The sequence below is a fragment of the Salvelinus alpinus genome, chromosome 13 (assembly GCF_045679555.1).
Source record: "Salvelinus alpinus chromosome 13, SLU_Salpinus.1, whole genome shotgun sequence".
Taxonomy (NCBI): Eukaryota; Metazoa; Chordata; class Actinopteri; order Salmoniformes; family Salmonidae; genus Salvelinus; species Salvelinus alpinus.
Window position 1 is genome coordinate 11764979 of NC_092098.1, and position 24345 is coordinate 11789323.

At 43.0% G+C, this 24345-nt stretch overlaps 2 protein-coding genes across 4 annotated transcripts in view; both read left to right on the top strand.

Moving 5' to 3' along the window:
* The first annotated feature begins 3711 nt into the window (after positions 1-3711).
* On the top strand, positions 3712-13981 carry LOC139537069 (cdc42 effector protein 2-like). Its single transcript, XM_071337934.1, has 2 exons — positions 3712-4298; positions 8879-13981. The coding sequence occupies exon 2, from the start codon at positions 9218-9220 to the stop codon at positions 9986-9988; it is 771 nt and encodes a 256-aa protein (XP_071194035.1). The 5' UTR covers positions 3712-4298; positions 8879-9217; the 3' UTR covers positions 9989-13981.
* Positions 13982-17411: 3430 nt separating this feature from the next.
* The window catches only part of LOC139537072 (zinc finger protein ubi-d4-like), a 34197-nt gene continuing 27263 nt past the window's right edge, over positions 17412-24345 (top strand). For 2 of the 3 annotated variants that reach the window (XR_011667460.1, XM_071337939.1), the window contains exons 1-7: positions 17412-17459; positions 19095-19255; positions 22520-22627; positions 22768-22946; positions 23056-23148; positions 23284-23368; positions 23628-23669. Coding sequence is in view for 2 of the 3 variants with exons in the window: in XM_071337939.1 (XP_071194040.1) it covers positions 17428-17459; positions 19095-19255; positions 22520-22627; positions 22768-22946; positions 23056-23148; positions 23284-23368; positions 23628-23669 (700 nt within the window). In the remaining variant the exon portion in view is untranslated. The remainder of the gene's footprint in view (positions 17460-19094; positions 19256-22519; positions 22628-22767; positions 22947-23055; positions 23149-23283; positions 23369-23627; positions 23670-24345) is intronic. The other variant, XM_071337940.1, reaches the window with a different exon arrangement.

A 24345-nucleotide genomic window follows, 5' to 3' on the forward strand; every position in this document is an offset into this window, starting at 1 on the left:
GATAGCACCTACCCCCGGGTGAGACGTTTTAAAGAAGTTTATAATTGGCTGTATCGATGTATTCACATGACCATAACCAATCGTTGGGTTGCATACTGTAGGCCTACATCGGGTCGAGATTCAAAGGGAGCAGGTAGTTCATTTACTCCGGTGGGAGCCTAGATATTGTTATAATCAGCTGCTTTATAATCAAAGAAATGTGATTATTGTAGGCCTGTGGGACTAGATATTACCTTGTGTTAATAATAGAAGTGCCAATGCAGACATTGTGACTGTATTAGAATTGCATTATCTCTGCCAATTATTAAAGTCATGCCTCCCCCCCCCCCCCTCTGTCCTTTACTTTCCCTAAATAAGTCTATTTAACACACATCTTGCTGGGCACAAACATTGTTTCCATGTCATTTCATCTGTGCCCAGTGGGACATGTTGTTAGAATTTCAATATCATAAACAGAATTTGAATTATAAGCAGTTTGAAAAGGACATGTCATTCCACCCTCTGCCCCTCATTCACTGTACAGCTGATGATGGCCCATCAAATCGCAACTGCACGCTAAACTCTATTGAAACAAATTTCACACGTATAATTATAGAGTTAGTCTACAGACTAGATTAAATTGACAATTGTCTGCTGGGTGACAATATTAATTGTGAAATCATATACAGTTGAAGTCGGAAGTTTACATACACTTAGGTTGGAGTCATTAAAACTTGTTTACTACTCCACAAATTTCTTGTGAACAAACTATAGTTTTGGCAAGTCAGTTTTTGGAGAAATGTCCTCTGGTCAGATGAAACAAAAATAAAACTGTTTGGCCACAATGACCATCGTTATGTTCGGAGGAAAAAGGGGGAGGCTTGCAAGCTGAAGAACACCATCCCAACTGTGAAGCACGGGGTGGCAGCATCATGTTGTGGGAGTGCTTTGCTGCAGGAGGGACTGGTCCACTTCACAAAATAGATGGCATTATGAGGAATGAAAATGATGTGGATATATTGAAGCAACATCTCAAGACATCAGTCAGGAAGTTAAAGCTTGGTCTAAAAATGGGTCTTCCAAATGGACAATGACCCCAAGCATACTTCCAAAGTTGTGGCAAAATGGCTTAAGGACAACAAAGTCAAGGTATTGAATAAGAGTGTCTGCTAAATGACTTAAATGTAAATGTAAAATTGAAGTGGCCATCACAAAGCCCTGACCTCAATCCTATAGAAAATGTGTGGGCAGAACTGAAAAAGCGTGTGCGAGCAAGGAGGCCATTACAAACCTGACTCAGTTACACCAGCTCTGTCAGGAGGAATGGGCCAAAATTCACCCAACTTATTGTCTGAAGCTTGTGGAAGGCAACCCGAAATGTTTGACCCAAGTTAAACAATTTAAAGGCAATGCTACCAAATACTAATTGAGTGTATGTAAACTTCTGACCCACTGGGAATGTGATGAAATAAATAAATAATTCTCTCTACTATTATTCTGACATTTCACATTCTTAAAATAAAGTGGTGATCCTAACTGACATAAGACAGGAAATTTTGCTAGGATTAAATGTCAGGAATTGTGAAAAACTGAGTTTAAATGTATTTGGCTAAGGTGTATGTAAACGTCCGACTTCAACTGTATGAAGAGATGGGCCAGGACAGCTTGGAATTGACACAGAGGAAGGGGAAACAGATCACCAAAAAGTGACTTTTTCAAATCTTCCTACAGTCACATGCAGGTAAGACGTTTAGATTTTTATGTAGTATCAGCAGATTCTGAGGTTTCCAAAACACTTCCATTTTGCCAAACAGACCTAACTCTCAAAATTCAAGAGATGATTTCAAAATATAACTTTCTACAAGAATAACTGCTGTTCCATGTGCCCCCACAAGTGATGAGCACACAGCACTATATACCCCTGTCTACTACGACTAGTAAGATAATATAAAAAAAAGTGTATTCTAATGTTACCCATGACCTTCATAAACACCAAATTATTATGAAATGTTGGCTATTAGACTGTTAGAATGTCAAAATGATTGGTCATTGGCTCAGAACGGGATGGTTCGAGGCCGGGCTTTTCTAGGAACATCTTAGCTGCTGACCACATCAGATTTTAGAATGACATAGTATAGACTGATACCTTTTGTGGGGGAGTCTTTTATGGTTTCATGTGTGATTGGCACAGGCAGTGCCGTTTCTAGGCATAAGCGACATAAGCAGCTGCTTAGGGCCCTGCGGCTGCTAGGGGGCCCCCAACGCCCCAAAAATGTAAGTCAGTCGGGGTCTCAACTTACTGTTACTGTTAGGGTAGTAGAATACACCATTTTGAAATGTGGTAGTCCATCAGCAGTTATCTTCTTGTTATGTCAGTCACTGACAGTCACTCGATTAGCCCATGTCAGTTAACATTTTATAGATAGCTGGCTAGACTAACTTACCTAGCAATGTAAACCTTGTAGTATTCATGGCCGCATTACTAACCGGGCACACAAGGCACGTGCCCAGGGGCCCTGATCTCTAGAGAGTGCCGGTTGATTGTGTTATTCACTCCCACTCAGATATCATATTAACATGGCATAAGTTATGGCAAAATGTGTACAATTGCAGGAAATTAGTTTTAAAACTGCAAAAATCTCTCTGGTCCATGGAAAAATTGGTAGAATTCCAGAAGAATTGCTTTAAAACTCAACATTTTCTGTATGGCCCATGGCAAGTGTGTAGAATTGCAGGACGTTAAAGATGCAGTCCGTGCTCTTAAGCACTTACAAATTCATAAAATATTGTACAAATTGGAATTCGCAACATATCATACGAAATGGATGACGAAATGGATGACGTAGTAGGCCAACACAATTGTGCACAATTTTCAGGGACCTGTTTGGCTCTTGAGCACTACTTTCAGAACTAATGACTGAAATTATACAAAACCTCTAGCATCACTAACTTTAAGCTGCACATTTTTCTCTCCACAGCCAAGAGGGGTGCCACTAAAATGTTTTGCCCACGAGGTGAGGGGGCACCCCAACCAAATCTCTCTTAGGGACCGGTCCCAGAAAAAGCTAGAAACGGCCCTGGGGACAAATATGTGTTAATTAATAGCTCTCCAAAGCCAAGTCCCCTCTGCCAGAAAGGGGTGGGATGTTCCATAGATAATAACAGGGTGTAACCGCTAGTCAGTGTGCACGCTGCTGTGCTTGTACATGTGAATGGTGACGGAAGCACATATGATGTGTTTGAATTTGCAGCAACAAAGTAGCCATATAATCCAACAGAGAAGTATAAACCCTGTCTGGAGTACATCTCTTTCGGGGATTGTTCTCTGAGAGTTTTCGCTTTTCTAATCATCGGCCGTTTGGTAAGGTGATATGCGCATGGTGGGCCCTGCGCCATCCCTTAACCCAAAGGCCAGCAGATAGCGATATTCAGTCGTTTCCATTTTACCGTCCCAACGCATTGTATGCAGCTGGCAATACACTCGTTAACCCGTGGACCGGTTCATACCTAAAACAATCTCCATTCAGGCTGCATAGGTATCAATTTAATCCTTAGCTAGATTTAATGGTTAGAAGGCAGAAAAAAGCAGGGAAAATATGAATACTTTTTTAACGAAACACCATTTTAAACCACCATGCTAAAGTAGCTAATACCTAGGAATTCTAGCCCCAGATGTTGGGTATAGCCTTCAGCCAATCAGGTTGCAGCAGTCTTGTTTACCCCTGGCTGCATGCAGGGCACAACACCAGTTAGTAGAATAAGCTGTTATTGGTGGTGGGAAATTGTGTTTCATACAGGAAGTACACATTTTCAGTTTTTTTCTGCATTCTCGCTGTTAAATTTAGTTATTGAGGAAATCGAGGCCTTGCAGCCCGAATGGACAGTTGTTTATGTACGAACCGGTCCACGGGGGTTAGGAGTGTATTGCTTGCTGCATACAATGTGTTTGGACGGTAAGATGAAACCATCAATATCAGATCAATATCGCCATCTGCCCGCCTTTGGGCTAGCTATACCTCAAAATTGTAATACGCGAAATCCAGTGCCGGAGTTTCCGGTATGAGGACGAGAACGACAAGGGGTGTAGCGCATCTTTCGGATTCTACCATATCTGCTGCACATCATCGCTATAGCAGCCTATGGAACACGCGATCAAGTGAAGTGGTTACGTTTTGTGATGCAGGCACATACGCATCGCCAAGCAGTGGGATTTTTTTAGGCTATTTACGCAACCTTGAATAGCCGACCCCTGCTCTGGGCAGATGAAATATTTTTGGTGAAAGTCAGGGCTGTCATAAAGGATATCGGGAAGCTGGGAGGTAAGCGGGTCTTTGGATCTATTCTACCTTCTTGAATGTTGCGCAGAGCGCCTATGATAAACCGACATGTATCCAGTATAAATTAGATAAAAGGTAGCCTAAATTATCATAGAAGAAGGTGAATAGGAGGTGTACTGCGGAAAGACTGTCGGGCGACGGTTATGTCATCTTGCCTGGAAACCAGACGTTGAACTGCATAGATTCTATGTCGGGCAAAAATTAGCGTTTGAATCAGATAAGTTTCCTCTACATGCCATAATGTTGAATACAATTATATTTCAACATATTTTACCGGTTGTCAATGCGGTGTTCCCTTTTTGGCGGTAGGAATGTGATACAATATATCAACAGGTAAGTATAACTAGGCTACATCAACTTTTCAAAGCACTGGTAGTACATTCCGATTTGTATCACCTACACCATGCGCACAAGATAAAAATACATGCTCGTGTACATGTTTACTTGGTTTTGCCTCAGGTGATAGAAATCTAAATGCACTAAGAGTGCTTTTAAAATTGTATGTAATTATACTTTCCTGTGGATATATTGTCTCATATTCCTACCGCCAAGAGGACCAACTGCATGGACAACCGGTAAAGTACCTTTTAAAATGTAATTTTATGCAACATTGGTTTGTTGAGGTCATGAGAGGAAACTTTCCTGACTCAAACGCGCATTTAAATTTCTAAGTGGCCTACTTTCTAAGAAACTAAGTGGCCTACTTTCAGTTTTAGTGACAATGTTGAATCTGACCAAATGGGACTCGTGTATCTTATTATGAGGATTCCACATTTCTGTTAGCCCATTAGTCAACCCTTTTGGGAGTGTGTTTTGTCATACTGCAGCATATCTCTATTCTATCTAGATTAGTGGACATTTCTAACAATATAGGAAATTATTAATGTGTTGGGGTGATGAAACATTGAGAATATCGATCCTGTTCCCTTTGCTCTCTCTTCCTGGGACAGAGGTGGATTTTGGGTAATGTGCTACGACCCTCAAATCAATTAGTTGTATATGTTTATGCAAATTCTGCTTCTCTATTGTTTACCAAACCTCACACTTTCACACTACTTTCGAGCGCTAGAGGAGTATTCCCTAATTTCTCCTTAATAGGTGAGGATTTTTTAAGTAATTGTCGGCAGGGTTCTGTTTGTATCATGAGAAAGGAATCTAAAAATGTTACCATCCAAAAATCCTTCAGCTCCACTTTCCTTGAAAGGCTCGTGAAAGCAGATGTTTTTCACTAACGCCTCCATCACACCGGCAGTGGTTACGTTTTTGTACACCAGAAGTAAATTCATTTCCAATAGAACGCTGCGTTTGCCCTGCAGCATTGCGTTGCGGTGCGTTCTGTGTGGTGCATACATCGAACACCTGCATCAAATTGTAGGTGTAGACGGCTTGACAGAAATGGTGGCAGAAGGTGAATGTTTAACTTTTGTTGCGCACATATCCAGATGACACCTTCGGTGTGATCAAGACATAACACCTGACTCCTTTCAAGCATACCACAATTCTCCCGCCCTGCAGCAGTAAAATTATTTTAAACGCAGAATGAAGTTATCCCTTCAGCTGTTGAGGCCTGTTGTCTTTCACTGGCCTCCTGTGACAGAACAGTTTGAATGGTGACACTGTGAGCATTGTTCCAAAAAGCGCTTGGTTGCAGTTAACAGTATGTGCTGGGTGAACAATGTCCTTCTTAGACCTCTGACAGTGCTCTTTGTGTGAACTCGCAATGGCAGCCTGGGCCAAAAACGTTGTGACAGTATGTTTCATACATTATCTAACAAATGAACAAGCTTTTCAAGCGCTTCACCAAGTGTTGTGCAATCTCAGCTGTGGCAGTTAAAACTGTCTGATAAAGCCTGGTAATTTTATGGATTAAGCTCACATCTTGTGTGTTGAGGAAACAAGTTGAGACTCAAGAAGCTCCACTTTTGGACAATATGAAAGGGGCGTGTCAAAACAGACCCTTCAGATTCCTGTGTTTATTTTTCCTGTGTATAGTTGAACCTGCTTGAAAGTGATTATTACGTTTCTCAACTGGAACTGAACTTGAGGAAAATACAATGCATGATAAAATGGCAGGAAACAAAGATGTATGTGTCAACATATTGTATAACACGTGTCAAACTCATTCCACGGAGCGCCGAGTGTCTGCCGGTTCTCGCTCCTCCCTTGTACTTGATTGAATTAAGGTCAGTAATTAGTAAGGAACTCCCCTCACCTGGTTGTCTAGGTCTTAATTGAAAAGAGAAACAGGCAGTCACTAGGCCCTCTGTAGAATGAGTTTGACACCCATGTTGTACAATGACCCAGCTTCTGACACATACTTTTTACATACCCCCCCCCCCCCCCACACACACACACAAAAAAGCAACTCTGGCTACTTTTTTTTTGGAGATATCCAAGACATGTCACAAGATTGTCTCCACAACCTTGGCTCCTATCAACTTGATAAGTGGCGTCTCTCACAACTCAGATGGCCATTGTGTGTGAAGTAATGGCTCAGGGAAGCTGTCCCTTAACTTTGACCTTAGCTGTGCCAGTTGCTGTATCTGTGGTTGGGCTTTATAATGGTCAGCCTGCCCCCCAGACGGTTGCAGTTCAGCAGAACCGGAGCAAAATGACCTAATTAATATCATGTGACCAGTATCTTTAAACCCAGGGCTCTACCAAGATCTTGTACCTTTGTTATGTAGGCAAAGCATTCTTTAAAATATGTTTAACACTCCAGTTTGGGGAAGGACAGGCCTTGGAAACTGCTTACAATGTGAATGTGAATGTGTGCTGTGTGTTTGAGTGAATAGGCCTATATGAAAGGGGAAGAGCGAATGTGTTTTTGAGCATGTTAAATGTACATTAAGTTTAAATGCAGTATGTGTAAGTCATTATAACCTGCTGTGACCAGGGTTAAATACTATTGACCTCCGATAATGGTGATCTGTTAACTCTGACAAATGGATTTTATGGAGCCAAAGGCATTTCATTAGTCTGGTAGGCATATGTATAGCTGTTCCATACAAACACAACAGAGGATCTAAGACAAGGCTAGAATCTCATTACAATGTTTTGTCCAAACCTTTTAAGTGATTAGATAGTATCCTACTACATTATTAAATTCTAATGGTCCTGATGCTTCGTTTACCCTTCTCATTTTAATTAACTAGATTGATCGTGTGCTTTAGACCGTTGTATAGTATTCACGTACACAGTCTGGGTCCACAATGGTGCCCCTGAGAGAGGCTTCCTCACTATGGCCAAATAGAGCAGAGCGCAGCTAGGAGATGAGGCGCTGCTCTCTCCCTCTCTTTCTCTCTGTCAGTCATTATCTCCACACACCAGTCATTCAGTTGGCACTGCTTTCCCCTCTTTCTTTCTCTCTCCCCTCCTCTCTCCTTCCTTTCCTCTTCTCTGTCTCTCTCTCTCTCTCTCTCTCTGTGTTAGTTAACAATGTGTGTCTGTGCTATTGTGAGAGGCATCTGTCACCACCCAGAATGCACTCTGTTCATGCCCAGCAGAGCCCCGATCAAGTTGGTTGGACCAGCTCCTCTCGCTCTGCAACCCTGACGTCATGTGACATTATATTGTCCCGCTGGTGCCTTTTGTGGCTTCAATTCAGTATTACTCTACCATTGTATACTTTGTATGCACGTTGAGGTCAGTTATTGTGTTCCGTACGCTGGCAGAGGGGAGGCGTTGTTTTGTTTTTGTTGCAGAGTGATCTATGCACAGTAGCTGACAGCAAACGTTAAAGCAAATCCTCTGTGAGTGACTGATGCTCAGGCTCCTCCTGTGCACGCAGTGGTGCTACTGTATAGCTGCTCATAACTAAAACCTAAGAAGCTTGAGTTAATGTCAGCGGCATGCAAGTCATGCCCTCTCTCTCATTCTCCTGCTCTGCTTGGCCTTGGCCCTGTCTATCTCCTGTGTCCTCAGGGCCAAGGCCCTCACTGAGCAGCAGCACTTTAATCTGCCTCCATCAGACACCAGCCTGATACACACACCTGCTTCACTAAAGCTCCCTAAATAGGTTTAAACCAGGTTAACCTCTCTCTCGTCCTCTAGACATGCTACTAAAAGTGTCCTCCCTTATTCACACCCTCACACATCTCCCTACCACTCCTCCGCAGTGGATCAGGATTAATTCATTCCAGGATTCATCAAAACTAGAAAAGCCTTTATTCCCGCGCTGCGTTGCCAACAACAATAGACCGAGTCATTATTTTATGTCCTGTCCTCAAATGATACGACGGAACTATGGGTTTATTTTTATCTCAACTTATTCAACTCAGTGTGTTTGGTCAGTGTAAATAACCTTTTCCAAGATGCTAATCAAATTAGGCTTAAGGGGTCCCTGGGTTTTTACATGTCACGGTTGTTTCATGCTAGAGGTTTCCCCCTCCTGTATCAACGCTTGAGTGTTTATTTTCCCTATAGATTATGTTTCAGAACATATGAAATGAAGTTCTCTCATGGCGGAGGATTATTCCTGCATGTTTATAAATCATGCATTTTATAACACAGGTTTTGTAATAGTTTTCTATTCTAATGGTTTCTTCTGCTTCTTTCTGCAGTTGATTAAAACTGTGGACATAATCCTTTTACCTCACCAAGAAACCTCCTCCGCAGCCAAAGTGTCAACCCTACATCCTGCTCATTGAAGCTCTATTCCAAGAGAGTGATCTGGACTTTGTTTGGTACTATTCATCATTTTAAAGCTGACTGCAGAAGTAGCAGTCCTCCCTAATCACCAGACCTGATTTGACCATTAATAGTTTAGCTCAGCCAGCCAGCTTGATTCCTTCTCCCTGTGTCTGATTCAGAGAGGAGCCCTGCCCGTCCTCCTCTCCCCACCACCTCCCCTCACATTGTTGCAGAAGCTGAGTCTCTGCTGCCCAGGGAGGGCTCCCGACATGTCCACCAAGGCGCCCATCTATCTGAAGCGGCGAAGCAGGAAGGGGAAGAAGGAGAAGCTGCGGGACATCCTTTCCTCTGACATGATCAGTCCTCCGCTGGGGGACTTCCGCCACACCATCCATATCGGGAGCGGCGGGGGGGATGACGACCTGTTCGGGGACCTGTCCTTCCTGCAGGGGAAGTTCCACCTTCTCCCTGGGCAGCAGGGCCACAACCTGTCTCAGCGCTCCTCCATGTACGCAGAGCCCTTCCAGTTCAGCCGTACTGCCAGCGACAGCGGACACACACCCTCCTCAGAGAGCTCCCCCCTGCTGAAGAACGCCCTCTCGCTGCCCGTCATCGAAGGGGTGCAGGCCATCACCCTACCAGTCACCTCTGCACCCTCCTCCGCCCGCCCCCATCCGCCTCAGAACGCGCCCCCTCCACCCAAGCCTCCCCGACTGCACCTGGATGACGAGATCCTGACGCCCCGTCACCCAGGCCTGGACTCGTCTTCTCCCTCAGCACAGGCTCCCAGCAAGACGTCCCAGTTCAGCCCGTCCTCCCCCAGGTTGTCATCAGGCGAGGATGTGTGTATCCAGGACCCTTATCTGGATGATGGGGGCCAGGAGCGCCCCTACCTGTCCCACGCAGGCTCCCTGCTCTCCCTGCACCTGGACCTGGGCCCCTCCATCCTGGACGACGTGCTGCAGATTATGGATAGCCAGCGCCTCAGTGGCCTCAACGGAACCTGTCTGCAGGGAGGGCGGCAGGAGCTCTACACCTGACCATGAGAAGCCCTCTGTCCTCTGACTGACCTCCTTAGTGTATAAGAGGAGGTTCTGACCTCAACCAAGCCTTGCTGGATTACAAGGCTGGATTTGTACAGTAGTACGCTCATATGAAGTGCTTTTTCCCCCTGGAACTTAACTTCAGTTGCTGTTAGTGTTTTAATTGATATTGAATATCTTTCTACACTTTTCCATGCAAATTACTTAATATAGTAAGTACGAAATGAAGTGACCATGAGCCAAAAGCTGACACTGTTAAATCTCCTCTCCCCGTCCTCCAAAGAGGATATGAAGAAACCGGTGAAAGAATATACTGCTGGTCAGGAACTGAGGTCAGCATGTATCTGACTGGGATCATATTTGTCAGTGGGAGTGAAATGGTATTGTAAAACCTGAAGGTCACAGTTTTAATTTTTTTTACTGCACCTAAGCTGTAGACTACTGTCCGTGCTCCTGAGATCACAGTTTGGTGTCTGTGTCACACAGATTTATCCAGCTTACAAAGCTGTTCTGGAACTGACATTCTATTCATGGTTGGATATACATTATCAAAGACACGCTTATGGAAAGAGGAACTGTACAACAGGGAGGGTGTGTGGCGCAGCGGTATGAGGCACTGCATCTCAGTGCAAGAGGCATCACTACAGACCCTGGTTCGATTTCAGGCTGTATCACAACCGGCCGTGATTGGGAGTACCATAGGGCGGCACACAATTGGCCCAGCATCGTCCGGGTTTGGCCGGTGTAGGCCGTCATTGTAAATAAGAATTTATTCTTAACAGACTTGCCTAGTTAAATAAAGGTTACATATATTTGTTTTAAATGTCTGCAAGGACAAAGATCCAGAGTGGTGGAGGAGGTCACATCCCTGAGTCAGATGTGTCATTTTCCAGCTTTTGTTATTTTTAATGCAAGAATGTGAAAGCTGTAACGTTTGTATCAGGAGAGACAATGAGTTTTGGAGAGCTCAGTTCCATATCTTTTGACATTTCAGCAGATCTACAGAGAGCTGCTCAAACTGGCCCTCAAACTCTGGTAATTGAGATGTTGGACACATTTGGAGATTATCTCACCGCTGTAGCCCTCCAAGTCTTTGTGTTGCTCAAACTATCTCTGTACCAACACAGAGAAGTTCTGAATCAGACTTTTACCAATGTTATTTGGAATTCTTGTTACAAGATACAGAGAGAGGGTTTTAATTTGAGCCAGTTTGCTACAGCAGGAAAATAATACTGCAGCAACAGGAAATGTGCATTATTATGTGGATCATAATTCATGGACATTCTTGTAGGGGTTGATACATTTTAAGTCTGATATTTGTGTAAATTACAAATGAATACAGTACAAGGTAGAGTTGCCAGATCACAGTTTGCTTCATGGGGTATACAGTACCAATCAAAAGTTTGGACACACCTACTCATTCAAGGGTTTTTCTTTATTTTGACTATTTTATACATTGTGGAATAATAGTGAAGACATCAAAACTATGAAATAACACATGGAATCATGTAGTGTAACAAAAAATATATTTGAGATTCTTCAAAGTAGCCACCCTTTGCCTTGTTGACAGCTTTGCACACTCTTGGCATTCTCTCAACCAGCTTAATGAGGTAGTCACCTGGAATGCATTCCAATTAACAGGTGTGCCTTGTTAAGTTCATTTGTGGAATTTCTTTCCTTAATGAGTTTGAGCCAATCAGTTGTGTTGTGACACAGTAGGGGTGGTATACAGAAGATAGCCCCATTTGGTAAAAGACCAAGTCCATATTATGGCATGAACAGCTCAAATGAGCAAAGAGAAATGACAGTCCATCATTACTTTACTTTAAAACATGAAGGTCAGTCAATCTGGAAGATTAAAAGAATTTAGAAAGTTTCTTCAAGTGCAGTCGCAAAAACCACCATGCGCCTTGATGAAACTGGATCTCATGAGGACCGCCACAGATTGCAGCCCAAATAAATGCTTCAGAGAGTTCAAGTAACATACACAGCTCAACATCAACTGTTCAGAGGAGACTGCATGAATCAGGCGTTCATGGTCGAATTTCTGCAAAGAAACCACTACTAAAGGACACCAATAAGAAGAGACTTGCTTGGGTCAAGAAGCACGAGCAATGGACATTAGACCGGTGGAACTGGTCTTTTGGTCTGATGAGTCTAAATGTGAGATTTTTGGTTCCAACCGTCGTGTCTTTGTGAGACGCAGAGTAGGTGAACGGATGATCTCCGCATGTGTGGTTCCCACCCTAAAGCATGGAGGAGGTGTGGGGGTGCTTTGCTGGTGACAGTGTCTGTGGTTTATTTAGGCACACTTAACCGGCATGGCTACCACAGCATTCTGCAGCAATACGCCATCCCATCTGGTTTGCGTTTAGTGGGACTATCATTTGTTTTTCAACAGGACAATGACAACAACCCACTTCCAGGCTGTGTAAGGGCTATTTGACCAAGAAGGAGAGTGATGGAGTGCTGCATCAGATGACCTGGCTTCCACAATCACCCGACTTCAACCCAATTGAGATGGTTTGGGATGAGTTGGACCGCGGAGTGAAGAAAAAGCAGCCAACAAGTGCTCAGCAAATGTGGGAACTCCTTCAAGACTGTTGGAAAAGCATTCCAGGTGAAGCTGGTTGAGAGAATGCCAAGAGTGTGCAAAGCTGTCGTCAAGACAAAGGGTGGCTGTTTGAAGAATCTCAAATATAAAATATATTTTGATTTGTTTTAACACTTTGTTTGGTTAATACATGATTCCATGTGTTATTTCATATTTTTGAATTCTTCACTATTATTCTACAATGTAGAAAATAGTAAAAATAAAGGAAAACCCTTGAATGAGTAGGTGTGTCAACTTTTGATTGGTACTGTATATTTGTTTTCAATATTATATTAATTAGAATGTAGCAATCAACTAGAAAATGATAACAGGTTATTGATTCTTCATAAACCCAACAATAAATGCATGATTATTTGCACCCAGAGGTGCACGGATTCACTTTAACATTGTAGAAAATATTTTGGATGATATATAATATAGAACATACATTGGTTCTTTGATAACGGTGGACCAATGATGGTTAGGTTTACCTTGAGGATGGACCAATGGCACAAAACGTTGGATTCCCTGTTAACACATTATACCATATTGTAGGAAAACAGACTACATTTGTGCATAACGCTTAACAATATCATTATAGTCTCAGATTACATTTCTTGATACTTTGACAAACTCACTAAAGCACTATAAACCCTTTCCTGCACAATAAAATGTTAACATTTACAATAAACCTGTTGGCAAGCATTGTAACAGCATAGTTCCAGCATTGTTCCATGAATTATAGCTTTTAAACTGCTCTAATTTCTATGTTTACTTTTGGATATCAACTCATCAGGCCATATCTATCAACATATAATGTTCTCATTCCATAAAATCCACCCTGTGCAACGTTTATGTGATTTCTAAATCAGCTGGAAAAGCACTTGGACTCCATAGCTGACATTTTGGGAAGAGGACTGTATTAGTAGACATATGCTTCAACTCAGAGAGAGAGAGAGGATGTGATAAGTTGTACTGCAGCACAGTCTGTCCGTAGCCCGAGCCTGGTCCAGATACTGGAGCTGTCCTGCTGACCGTGGCCAGGCCAGGATGGTGTTACGTAAGACTGTGTCTGTTTACCCTGGAGCTCTGCTGACAGACATGCAGCCAACTCCTCAGTACAGTACACCAGCCTCTCCTGCATCGTGAAAGACTGTTGATGGACTAATGTTGACACTAATAACCTTCACTGGCTTTTACAATCTAGTTAAAGTCGTTATGTACAGTATACGACTATGTGAACATACTTTGGTCTTCCTTTTTTTAAAGCTGTGAAATATGCTATGCCTCCTACGATAATTGAACTCAAGTTATTTTGGCATGTTTCACATTGTATCTACAGTGGGGAGAACAAGTATTTGATACACTGCCGATTTTGCAGGTTTTCCTACTTACAAAGCATGTAGAGGTCTGTAATTTTGATCATAGGTACACTTCAACTGTGAGAGACGGAATCTAAAACAAAAATCCAGAAAATCACATTGTATGATTTTTAAGTAATTAATTTGCATTTTATTGCATGACATAAGTATTTGATACATCAGAAAAGCAGAACTTAATATTTGGTACAGAAACCTTTGTTTGCAATTACAGAGATCATACGTTTCCTGTAGTTCTTGACCAGGTTTGCACACACTGCAGCAGGGATTTTGGCCCACTCCTCCATACAGACCTTCTCCAGATCCTTCAGGTTTCGGGGCTGTCGCTGGGCAATACGGACTTTCAGCTCCCTCCAAAGATTTTCTATTGGGTTCAGATCTGGAGACTGGCTAGGCCACTCCAGGACCTTGAGATGCTTCTTACGGAGCCACTCCTTAGTTGCCCTGGCTGTGTGTTTCGGGTCGTTGTCATGCTGGAAGACCCAGCTACGACCCATCTTCAATGCTCTTACTGAGGGAAGGAGGTTGTTGGCCAAGATCTCGCGATACATGGCCCCATCCATCCTCCCCTCAATACGGTGCAGTCGTCCTGTCCCCTTTGCAGAAAAGCATCCCCAAAGAATGATGTTTCCACCTCCATGCTTCACGGTTGGGATGGTGTTCTTGGGGTTGTACTCATCCTTCTTCTTCTTCCAAACACGGCGAGTGGAGTTTAGACCAAAAATCTCTATTTTTGTCTCATCAGACCACATGACCTTCTCCCATTCCTCCTCTGGATCATCCAGATGGTCATTGGCAAACTTCAGACGGGCCTGGACATGCGCTGGCTTGAGCAGGGGGACCTTGCGTGCGCTGCAGGATTTTAATCCATGACGGCGTAGTGTGTTACTAATGGTTTTCTTTTAGACTGTGGTCCCAGCTCTCTTCAGGTCATTGACCAGGTCCTGCCGTGTAGTTCTGGGCTGATCCCTCACCTTCCTCATGATCATTGATGCCCCACGAGGTGAGATCTTGCATGGAGCCCCAGACCGAGGGTGATTGACCGTCATCTTCAACTTCTTCCATTTTCTAATAATTGCGCCAACAGTTGTTGCCTTCTCCCCAAGCTGCTTGCCTATTGTCCTGTAGCCCATCCCAGCCTTGTGCAGGTCTACAATTTTATCCCTGATGTCCTTACACAGCTCTCTGGTCTTGGCCATTGTGGAGAGGTTGGAGTCTGTTTGATTGAGTGTGTGGACAGGTGTCTTTTATACAGGTAACGAGTTCAAACAGGTGCAGTTAATACAGGTAATGAGTGGAGAACAGGAGGGCTTCTTAAAGAAAAACTAACAGGTCTGTGAGAGACGGAATTCTTACTGGTTGGTAGGTGATCAAATACTTATGTCATGCAATAAAATGCAAATTAATTAGTTAAAAATCATACAATGTGATTTTCAGGATTTTTGTTTTAGATTCCGTCTCTCACAGTTGAAGTGTACCTATGATAAAAATTACAGACCTCTACATGCTTTGTAAGTAGGAAAACCTGCAAAATCGGCAGTGTATCAAATACTTGTTCTCCCCACTGTATCTACTTGTCCTGACCTCCAAGTAGCTGTTGGTTGTTTTAGAAAGGGATTGCAGCATACAGAACCAAACACATATCGGAATCACCAGATATGAGGCTACACACAGGGAACTATAGGCACCAAACTTATCAATGTTTTGTAGATGTCTTACATCATAACCTTAGCTGATCTTCCATTTTTGCACAATAATGATGTGTTTGATGATGACTTATGCTGCTATCAATTGGTGTATTTTACATGCTGGGACAAATTATTTACTGGCGTCACAGAATTGATTACAAGCTGTAAATGAATAAATGCAATATTATGGTTAGAAGAAAAACGACGTCCATGTTTTGTCTTTTCTGTTGTTTGCCATGGCCCATCCAGTTCTTTAATAGCTCTGGGAACACCACTGAGATGGGCCCTGCAGGGGGAGGTTCTCCGAGGAGACGGGGGTGAAACCGCCGGGGCAGATGAGGAGACGGAGAGACCAAAGATATTTATTTGTAACCTTTTCTCTCATGGTGTATTTCTGATCAGAGCAAATAGTTGCAGCAAACAAGTTAAAAACAACACTGTTTCAACTGTGTTTTCAAAAAGCTTGTTGTAAATTTGTTTTCATCTTGATATTTTTTTCTGCCCCTTTGTGCTTGAATCTTCAAGGAACTTCAGAGATGGAAAGACATTGGGCTCCCGAGTGGCGCAGCGGTCTAAGGCACTGCATCTCAGTGCTTGAGACGTCACTACAGACACCCTGGTTCGATTCCAGACTGTATCACAACCGCCCGTGATTGGGAGTTCCATAGGGCGGCGCACAGTTGGTCCAGGTTTGGCCGGTGTAGGCCGTCATTGTAAATAGGAATTTGTTCTTAACTGACTTGCCTAGTTAAATAAAGGTTACATTTAAAAATAAATAATAATATTCTAGTGCAGGGGTCACATGTTATTTGACCTTCGTTATACTGTAATAGTTTTGTAAATTATAACCATGACAGGAGTTGGGTTTGATGGAGTGGCGCAAACAAGACGCTTTTGTGCCATTTTGGGAATGCCTGGATGTCCCTATATGCACTGATCCAGATCTTCTACACAAGCTCTTTTGTTTCTCTACAGAGAAAGCGAAACACAGCGATTGGTGCACCAGCAAAGACATGCCAGGAGATTTCCAAGGTGACCTCCAGAATATACTTGTGTTGATTCTTGAACCGCACAATCTATTCCTTTGTAAATTAATCATACTCAAAACCTCACGCTACAGTATAAGTGGAATGTGTCCCCACTGGCCTGGATAAATTATGTAACTGCAAAACAAAAACACCAGTGGCATTCGAAGGAGACCCCTGGTAAGTTTCACAATCAAACAAGTGTTGTTTTTCCACCGTCTCCCTCATTGGCTAGGAAGAACAGCTGTGTGTCTAGGTCTAGAAGCATGGTATACACAGATGTGTTGAGGTGATAAGGATGATGGAAAGGCCTGCTGAGTGCCCATGTCAGCCTCTTTCTCCCTGGCCTGAGTTTGGACCTCCGCTGGGGTGGTATAGCGGGATGAGGTTGTCATGAATAGAGGAAAGGTTTTAACATGAAAGATGCAATATAGGTGCACCGACAGGTCTGAAATTGGTTAGCATTCAGTGAGTTTGACAGTTTACATGTCAGAAGAGCTACCTGAAATCTTTGGCCAGAATGATCCTTTCCTTCCACTTGGTTACATCTCCATCTGCTGGACATTTTAGTATATCACTAGAAGTAGTACATGAATCAGTTATAATAGTAACACTGAAGTCTACATTACATTACACAAGACAAGATTTAATCATGTTGCCTGAAATTGCATAGTGCCTAAAACCCATAGCTGGCTATTGTAAACCCCCCCCCCCGCGCAGTCGCAAACTATCCACGACAAAGCAAACCAAGATGGCGGCTGTTGTTGAGAATGTTGTTAAACTGTAAGTACTGTTTCTTTCCACCTAGTTAAAGTACGCGAATGTGTTTTACGTTTAAATATAATAAAGGTCGGTGGTAGCAGAAACATGTATATGTTATGGTAAATTGCCGAACATGTTCGTTAAAGGAATCGAGTAACTCAGTTATCAAACTAAGTAGTTGAGCTTTGCGGACTGTAGGAAATGGCTAGCCTGTGGTGTAATACGCTGATTATCTTGCAAAATGTTTTGTCTGTTGCAACAGAAACCGTTTACTCCAAACGGAAAACGCAAACGAGAGTTTATATTGGAAAAATATAGGTATGTCCCTCCCCGTTTCGTTCTTAAACGGCGAACGTTATCCGTAATGAATAAACCCCAGCTAGCCAACCATCTGTGTCAGCACAGAGTCAACACTCAGCAGGTCAGCTAGCTAACGTTTTGTCAATAGTTGTGGTTAATGAACACATTGAAAGGAACCAAATGTCATTATGTAACCAAACGTCGGGCACAAGTTAGCAAATGTACATGAAGAATTGCAGTCATTGTGGTAGCGAGCTAATGTTGTTAGCTAAAATGATTGTAAACTAGATAGCTAGCACGTCACTGTCCCGGTTTACTCTCACGGTGGGTGTTTTCAAACTCCCCTTGGAATTAGTCGGATTACGGATAGGGAGTTGCGGATATCCCGTTAGCAATTTGGTTGTTACGTTTAGCTTCTTAGTTAGAGTGCATAGAGGCTGTTGTTGTAGTATGTAAGGTTAGGCCTACTAGTTAGAAATTAGTCCAGGTCTTGTACAACATGTGTTCTGAATTTATCAGCTTACACTGTCTGCAGATGTTGTCCTGGCATGCTTTTATGCGGAGTGCATGTTTTGTTGCGCTTTCCAACAGGTGACTAATCACCACAATGCATTAGTCACTATAAAAGTCATGTCTTTGGGGCAGTGTTAAAAATCATTTTTGCCGAAGGAGTTTGGTGATATGAATCAGATGTGGGTTTCATCAAGACAATACAACCAATTTCAGAAAATTTCCATGAAACAAATGTAGTTTAAAACACGAGAACAGTTATTATGCATATTTCCCTAAAGCTTTCGTATCACTTTGCATAAATAGATTTAAAATGATAGTACTACGAAGCTTTCAGGACACCCCACAGAGCATTTACGTAAGTAAAAAAAAATGGGTTTCACTCATGCTGATCCTGTTGAAAATCTGAACCAGCAGAGGCTGTGCTTCCTACCAGGCAGACGCCGTTGCCAAGCCAACAAAAGAGCACCTGCTGACACATTCTCACCAGTTACTAAGTCCAGGGACACAATTACATAGTTTGCTTGCCTGCTGCTCCGAGGTGCCAGCATAAAAGGAACAAAAAGGTTTTTATCTGAGGCTGTAATAAAGTCTTTGAAGTTTTAATTATTTTAAGCCTATTTTACGGCATAGTAGAGAGGTAGCCTAGAATTCAGACAGCATGATTTGGCTTAAAGTGGTGGTAGGACCACATACCACACCTACATCTATGGTAGAGAAGCGCACCAGGTACTGTCAGTTGTTGAACTGATGCATGAATGTATACTTCTTATCACAGTATACACAGGCAGTCTGTTTCCTAGTGCTAACTTGTTCCTGGCTGCTCCTCTCTGTGTGTGGGTGCAGGCTGGGAGAGCAGTACTACAGAGATGCCATGGAGCAGTGCCATAACTACAACGCCCGGCTATGTGCCGAGAGGAGTGTTCGAATGCCCTTCCTGGACTCTCAGACTGGAGTGGCGCAGAGCAACTGTTACATTTGGATGGAGAAGAGACACAGGGGACCAGGTTAGAAATACAGTACGCATACACACTAACTGAAGTCGCAAAGGAGTTTTCTTTCAGAACTACTGAGTTCACAGATTCGTGTAGTAGGCTATGTCATTCACCACCTTCTCATGATCTGGAGATGAGAACAAGAGAGAGCACTGTAGTGCAAGCCCTCTGGAGAACTTGGGTTGAGCTATGTAAGCTGAAACATTAAAACAAGTCTTTTAGATATGTCACAGTTAATGCCTTTTGATAGGTCCACATAAAAGTCTAGAACGTATTTAGTTGTAGGTACACTTCAAATGTTTTATTTTCAGATGCTTCGTAAACAACAGTTGTAGACTAACACCATACCCAAACCGTCCACGCAAATTGATTTTGTCCCCCCCCACACCAAATGCGATCATGACACGCAGGTTAAAATATCAAAACAAACTCTGAACCAATAAAATGTATTTGGGGACAGGTCAAAAAGCATGAAACATTTCTGGCAATTTAGCTAGCTAGCTTGCAGTTGCTAGCTAATTTGTCCTATTTAGCTAGCTTGCTGTTGCTAGCTAATTTGTCCTGGGATATAAACGTTGAGTTATTTTACCTGAATTGCACAAGGTCCTCTACTCCCGACAATTAATCCAAAAACAAAACGGTCAACTGAATCGTTTCTAGTCATCTCCTCCTTCCAGGCCTTTTCTTCTTTGGACTTTATATGGCGATTGGCATCTAATAGTATTACCATAACCACGACCGACCTCAGTTCATCTTTTATTCACCCATGTGGGTATAACCAATGAGGAGATGGCATGTGGGTACCAATGAGGCGATGGGAGAGGCAGGACTTGCACGGCGTTCAGCGTCACAAATAGAACTGACTTCTACAGTGGCTTGCGGAAGTATTCACCCCCCTTGGCATTTTTCCTACTTTGTTGCCTTACAACCTGGAATTAAAATGTATTGTTTGGGGGTTTGTATCATTTGATTTACACAACATGCCTACCACTTTGAAGATGCTAAATATATTTTTTTGTGAAACAAACAACAAATAAGACAAAAAAAACAGTACTTGAGCGTGCATAACTATTCACCCCCCCGAAGTCAATACTTTGTAGTGCTACCTTTTGAAGCAGTTACAGCTGCAAGTTTCTTGGGGTATGTCTCTATAAGCTTGGCACATCTAGCCACTGGGATTTTTGTCCATTCTTCAAGGCAATACTGCTCCAGCCCCTTCAAGTTGGATGAGTTCCGCTGGTGTACAGCAGTCTAAGTCATACCACAGATTCTCAATTGGATTGAGGTCTGGGTTTTGACTAGGCCATTCCAAGACATTAAAATGTTTCCCCTTATACCACTCGAGTGTTGCTTTAGCAGTATGCCTAGGGTCATTGTCCTGCTGGAAGGTGAACCTCCATCCCAGTCTCAAATCTCTGGAAGACTGAAACAGGTTTCCCTCAAGAATTTCCCTGTATTTAGCGCCATCCATCATTCTTTCAATTCTGACCAGTTTCCCAGTCCCTGCCGATGGAAAAACATCCCCACAGCATGATGCTGCCACCACCATGCTTCACTGTGGGGATGTTGTTCTCGGGATGATGAGAGGTGCTGGGTTTGCGCTAGACATAGCGTTTTCCTTGATGGCCAAAAAGCTCAATTTTAGTCTCATCTGACCAGAGTACCTTCTTCCAAATGTTTGGGGAGTCTCCCACATACCTTTTGGTGAAACCAAACGTGTTTGTATTTCTTTCTTTAAGCAATGGCATTTTTCTGGCCACTCTTCCGTAAAGCCCAGCTCTGTGGAGTGTACGGCTTAAAGTGGTCCTATGGACAGATACTCCCATCTCCGCTGTGGAGCTTTGCAGCTCCTTCAGGGTTATCTTTGGTCTCTTTTGTTGCCTGTCTGATTAATGCCCTCCTTGCCTGGTCCGTGAGTTTTGATGGGCGGCCCTCTTTTGGCAGGCTTGTTGCGGTGCCATATTCTTTCCATTTTTTTGTAATGGATTTAATGGTGTTCTGTGGGATGTTCAAAGTTGCTGATATTTTTTTTATAACCCAACCCTGATCTGTACTTCTCCACAACTTTGTCCCTGGCCTGTTTGGAGAGCTCCTTGGTCTTCATGATGCCGCTTGCTTGGTGGTGCCCCTTGCTTAGTGGTGTGACAGATTCTGGGGCCTTTCAGAACAGGTGTGTGTGTGTATACACAGAGATCATCTAACAGATCATGTGACACTTAGATTGTACACAGGTGGACTTTATTTAACTAATTATGTGACTTCTGAAGGTAATTGGTTGCACCAGATCTTATTTAGGGGCTTCATAGCAAAGGGGGTGCATACATATGCATGCACCACTTTTCCGCTATATATCTTTGAGAATTTTTTGAAACAAGTCATTTTTTTTACTTCACCAAATTGGACTATTTTGTGTATGTCCATTACATGAAATCCAAATAAAAATCCATTTAAATTACAGGTTGTAATGCAACAAAATAGGAAAAATGCCAAGGGGGATGAATACTTTTGCAAGGCACTGTATTTTAGCGCTTGGCAACGCAGACTCTTGTTGGTGCGCGCGAGCAGTGTGGGTGCAATAATTCAATAACATGCATGTTTAAATTTATTTTGCGACGCGAGCGGTGTGGTCAGCATGTAAGAGTGAAATGCTTACTTACGGCCCTTCCCAACAATGCAGAAACAAAAATATAGAAAAATAATAACACAAGTAGTAAATACACAATGAGTAACGATAACATGGCTATATACAGTGCATTCGGAAAGTTTTCATACCCCTTGACTTTTACCACTTTTTATTACGTTACAGCCTCATTCTAAAATGGATTAAATAGTTTTCCACCTCATCAATCTACACACAATACCCCATTTTTAAAGAAACAGGTTTTTAGAAATGTTTGCAAATGTATTAAAAATTAAAACAGAAATCACATTTATATAAGTATTTAGACCCTTTACTCAGTACTTTGTTGAAGCACCTTTGGCAGCGATTACAGCCTTGAGTCTTCTTGGGTATGCCACTACAAGCTTGGCACGCCTGTATTTGGGGAGTTTCTCCCATTCTTCTCTGCAGAGCCTCTCAAGCTCTGTCATTTGGTGTATTGTCTGTAGATTGACAAAGATTTTTTTATTTCATATATTTTAGAACACGGCTGTAACGTAACAAAATGTGGGGGGAAATCAAGGGTTCTGAATACTTTCAGAAGGCACTGTATGTATGTGCTGTCACTGTGGGGACATAGGGTGCTCACTAACATGCAACTATCTGTCCTCTCTCAGGCGTGGCTCCAGGACAGTTGTACACCTACCCATCCCGCAGGTGGAGGAAGAAACGACGAGCCCACCCCCCAGAGGATCCCCAGCTCGTCTTCCCTCCTCTAAAGTCAGGTACGTCCTTATCATGGCATGCTGCTCTGCTTAATAATACTAAAGCTGTGTTGACACGTTTGTGTGCCCCTCTGTGCATCATTTTCCTGTTTGTTCTTTACTCATTTGTAAAGGTTGTTTGTGGTTCTCCCTGTCTGTAGAGCTGGACTTGGGGTTAAAGAAGGATTCCCTGTCCTCTGATGGCAGCAGTCTGGAGGCCCTGCTGAAGGGAGAACCCCTGGACAAACGGGTTCCTCCGGAGCTCCGAGGGCCTGAGGAGGAGTCCAGTCTGACAGACTACACTGGTGGGGCGGTCACCCCTGCAGCACGTGTCAGAAAGGTACCGTAGCCTGCTGTGGTTGGATGGACCGTGTGTGATACCTAGCTCGTTTACTACTTCTCCAGTGACACTAGCTACTACAGCTGCATGCTTTCCTCTGTCAACACAGAGAGTCCTGGAGCCAGATGACTTCCTGGATGACTTGGAGGATGAGGACTATGAGGAGGACACCCCAAAAAGAAGAGGCAAAGGAAAGGGAAAGGTGTGCGAAGCTCTTTTAAACCAATAATTGTTAGTGATGTTAAGGGCATTTCATCTGAAATGGTGTCCAGTGTGGCAAAATGACTGTAACTATGATTTTGGGGATGGTGTGTTATGACAGCGTGTTTGTCCGCAGGGTCGTGGAGTAAGCAGTGCCAAGAAGAAGCTGGACGCTGCGGCGGCTGCGCTGGAGGACAAGGACAAGCCCTACTCCTGTGACAGTGAGTCCCAGGGGGGTGCAGTAGAGCCTGGGAGGGAAACAGTGGGAGTACAGATGGGCTTTTGCAGAGGTGGGCTACTCTGTAGGAACTCTGTTGCTGGGAAGCAGTCAAAGTCTGTTGCTTTTAGCTCCTGAAATTGTCATCTCTTGCAGCTGAATCTCAGACACTCGGGCGCATTGTTGATGCCTTTCTGAATCTTTCTGTCTGTGACCGTACTTCTGAGTCTTTCTGTCTATACTCTCTCTCTTCTCTCTTTCAGACACTTTCAAACAAAAGCATATTTCAAAACCTTCTGAAAGAGGTATATTTCTCTCGCATTCCTTTTTCCTCTGCCTCCAGTCCTGCTGCTTAATGCCTGTTTGTTTTTTCTCTCTCTGTGTGTGTTGGCTAAATGTAGAACACTGAGATTAGTTGAGCCCATAGACTAGGCTAAATGTAGAACACTTTGAGGTTAGTTTTACCCATGGACTAGGCTAAATGTAGAACACTGAGATTAGTTTTACCCATAGACTAGGCTAAATGTAGAACACTTAGAGATTAGTTTTACCTGTGGACTAGGCTAAATGTAGAACACTGAGATTAGTTTTACCCATAGACTAGGCTAAATGTAGAACACTTTGAGATTAGTTTTACCCGTGGACTAGGCTAAATGTAGAACACTTAGAGATTAGTTTTACCCATAGACCAGGCTAAATGTAGAACACTGAGATTAGTTTTACCCATAGACTAGGCTAAATGTAGAACACTGAGATTAGTTTTACCCATGGACTAGGCTAAATGTAGAACACTGAGATTAGTTTTACCCATAGACTAGGCTAAATGTAGAACACTGAGATTAGTTTTACCCATAGACTAGGCTAAATGTAGAACACTTTGAGGTTAGTTTTACCCATGGACTAGGCTAAATGTAGAACACTTTGAGGTTAGTTTTACCCATGGACTAGGCTAAATGTAGAACACTTAGAGATTAGTTTTAC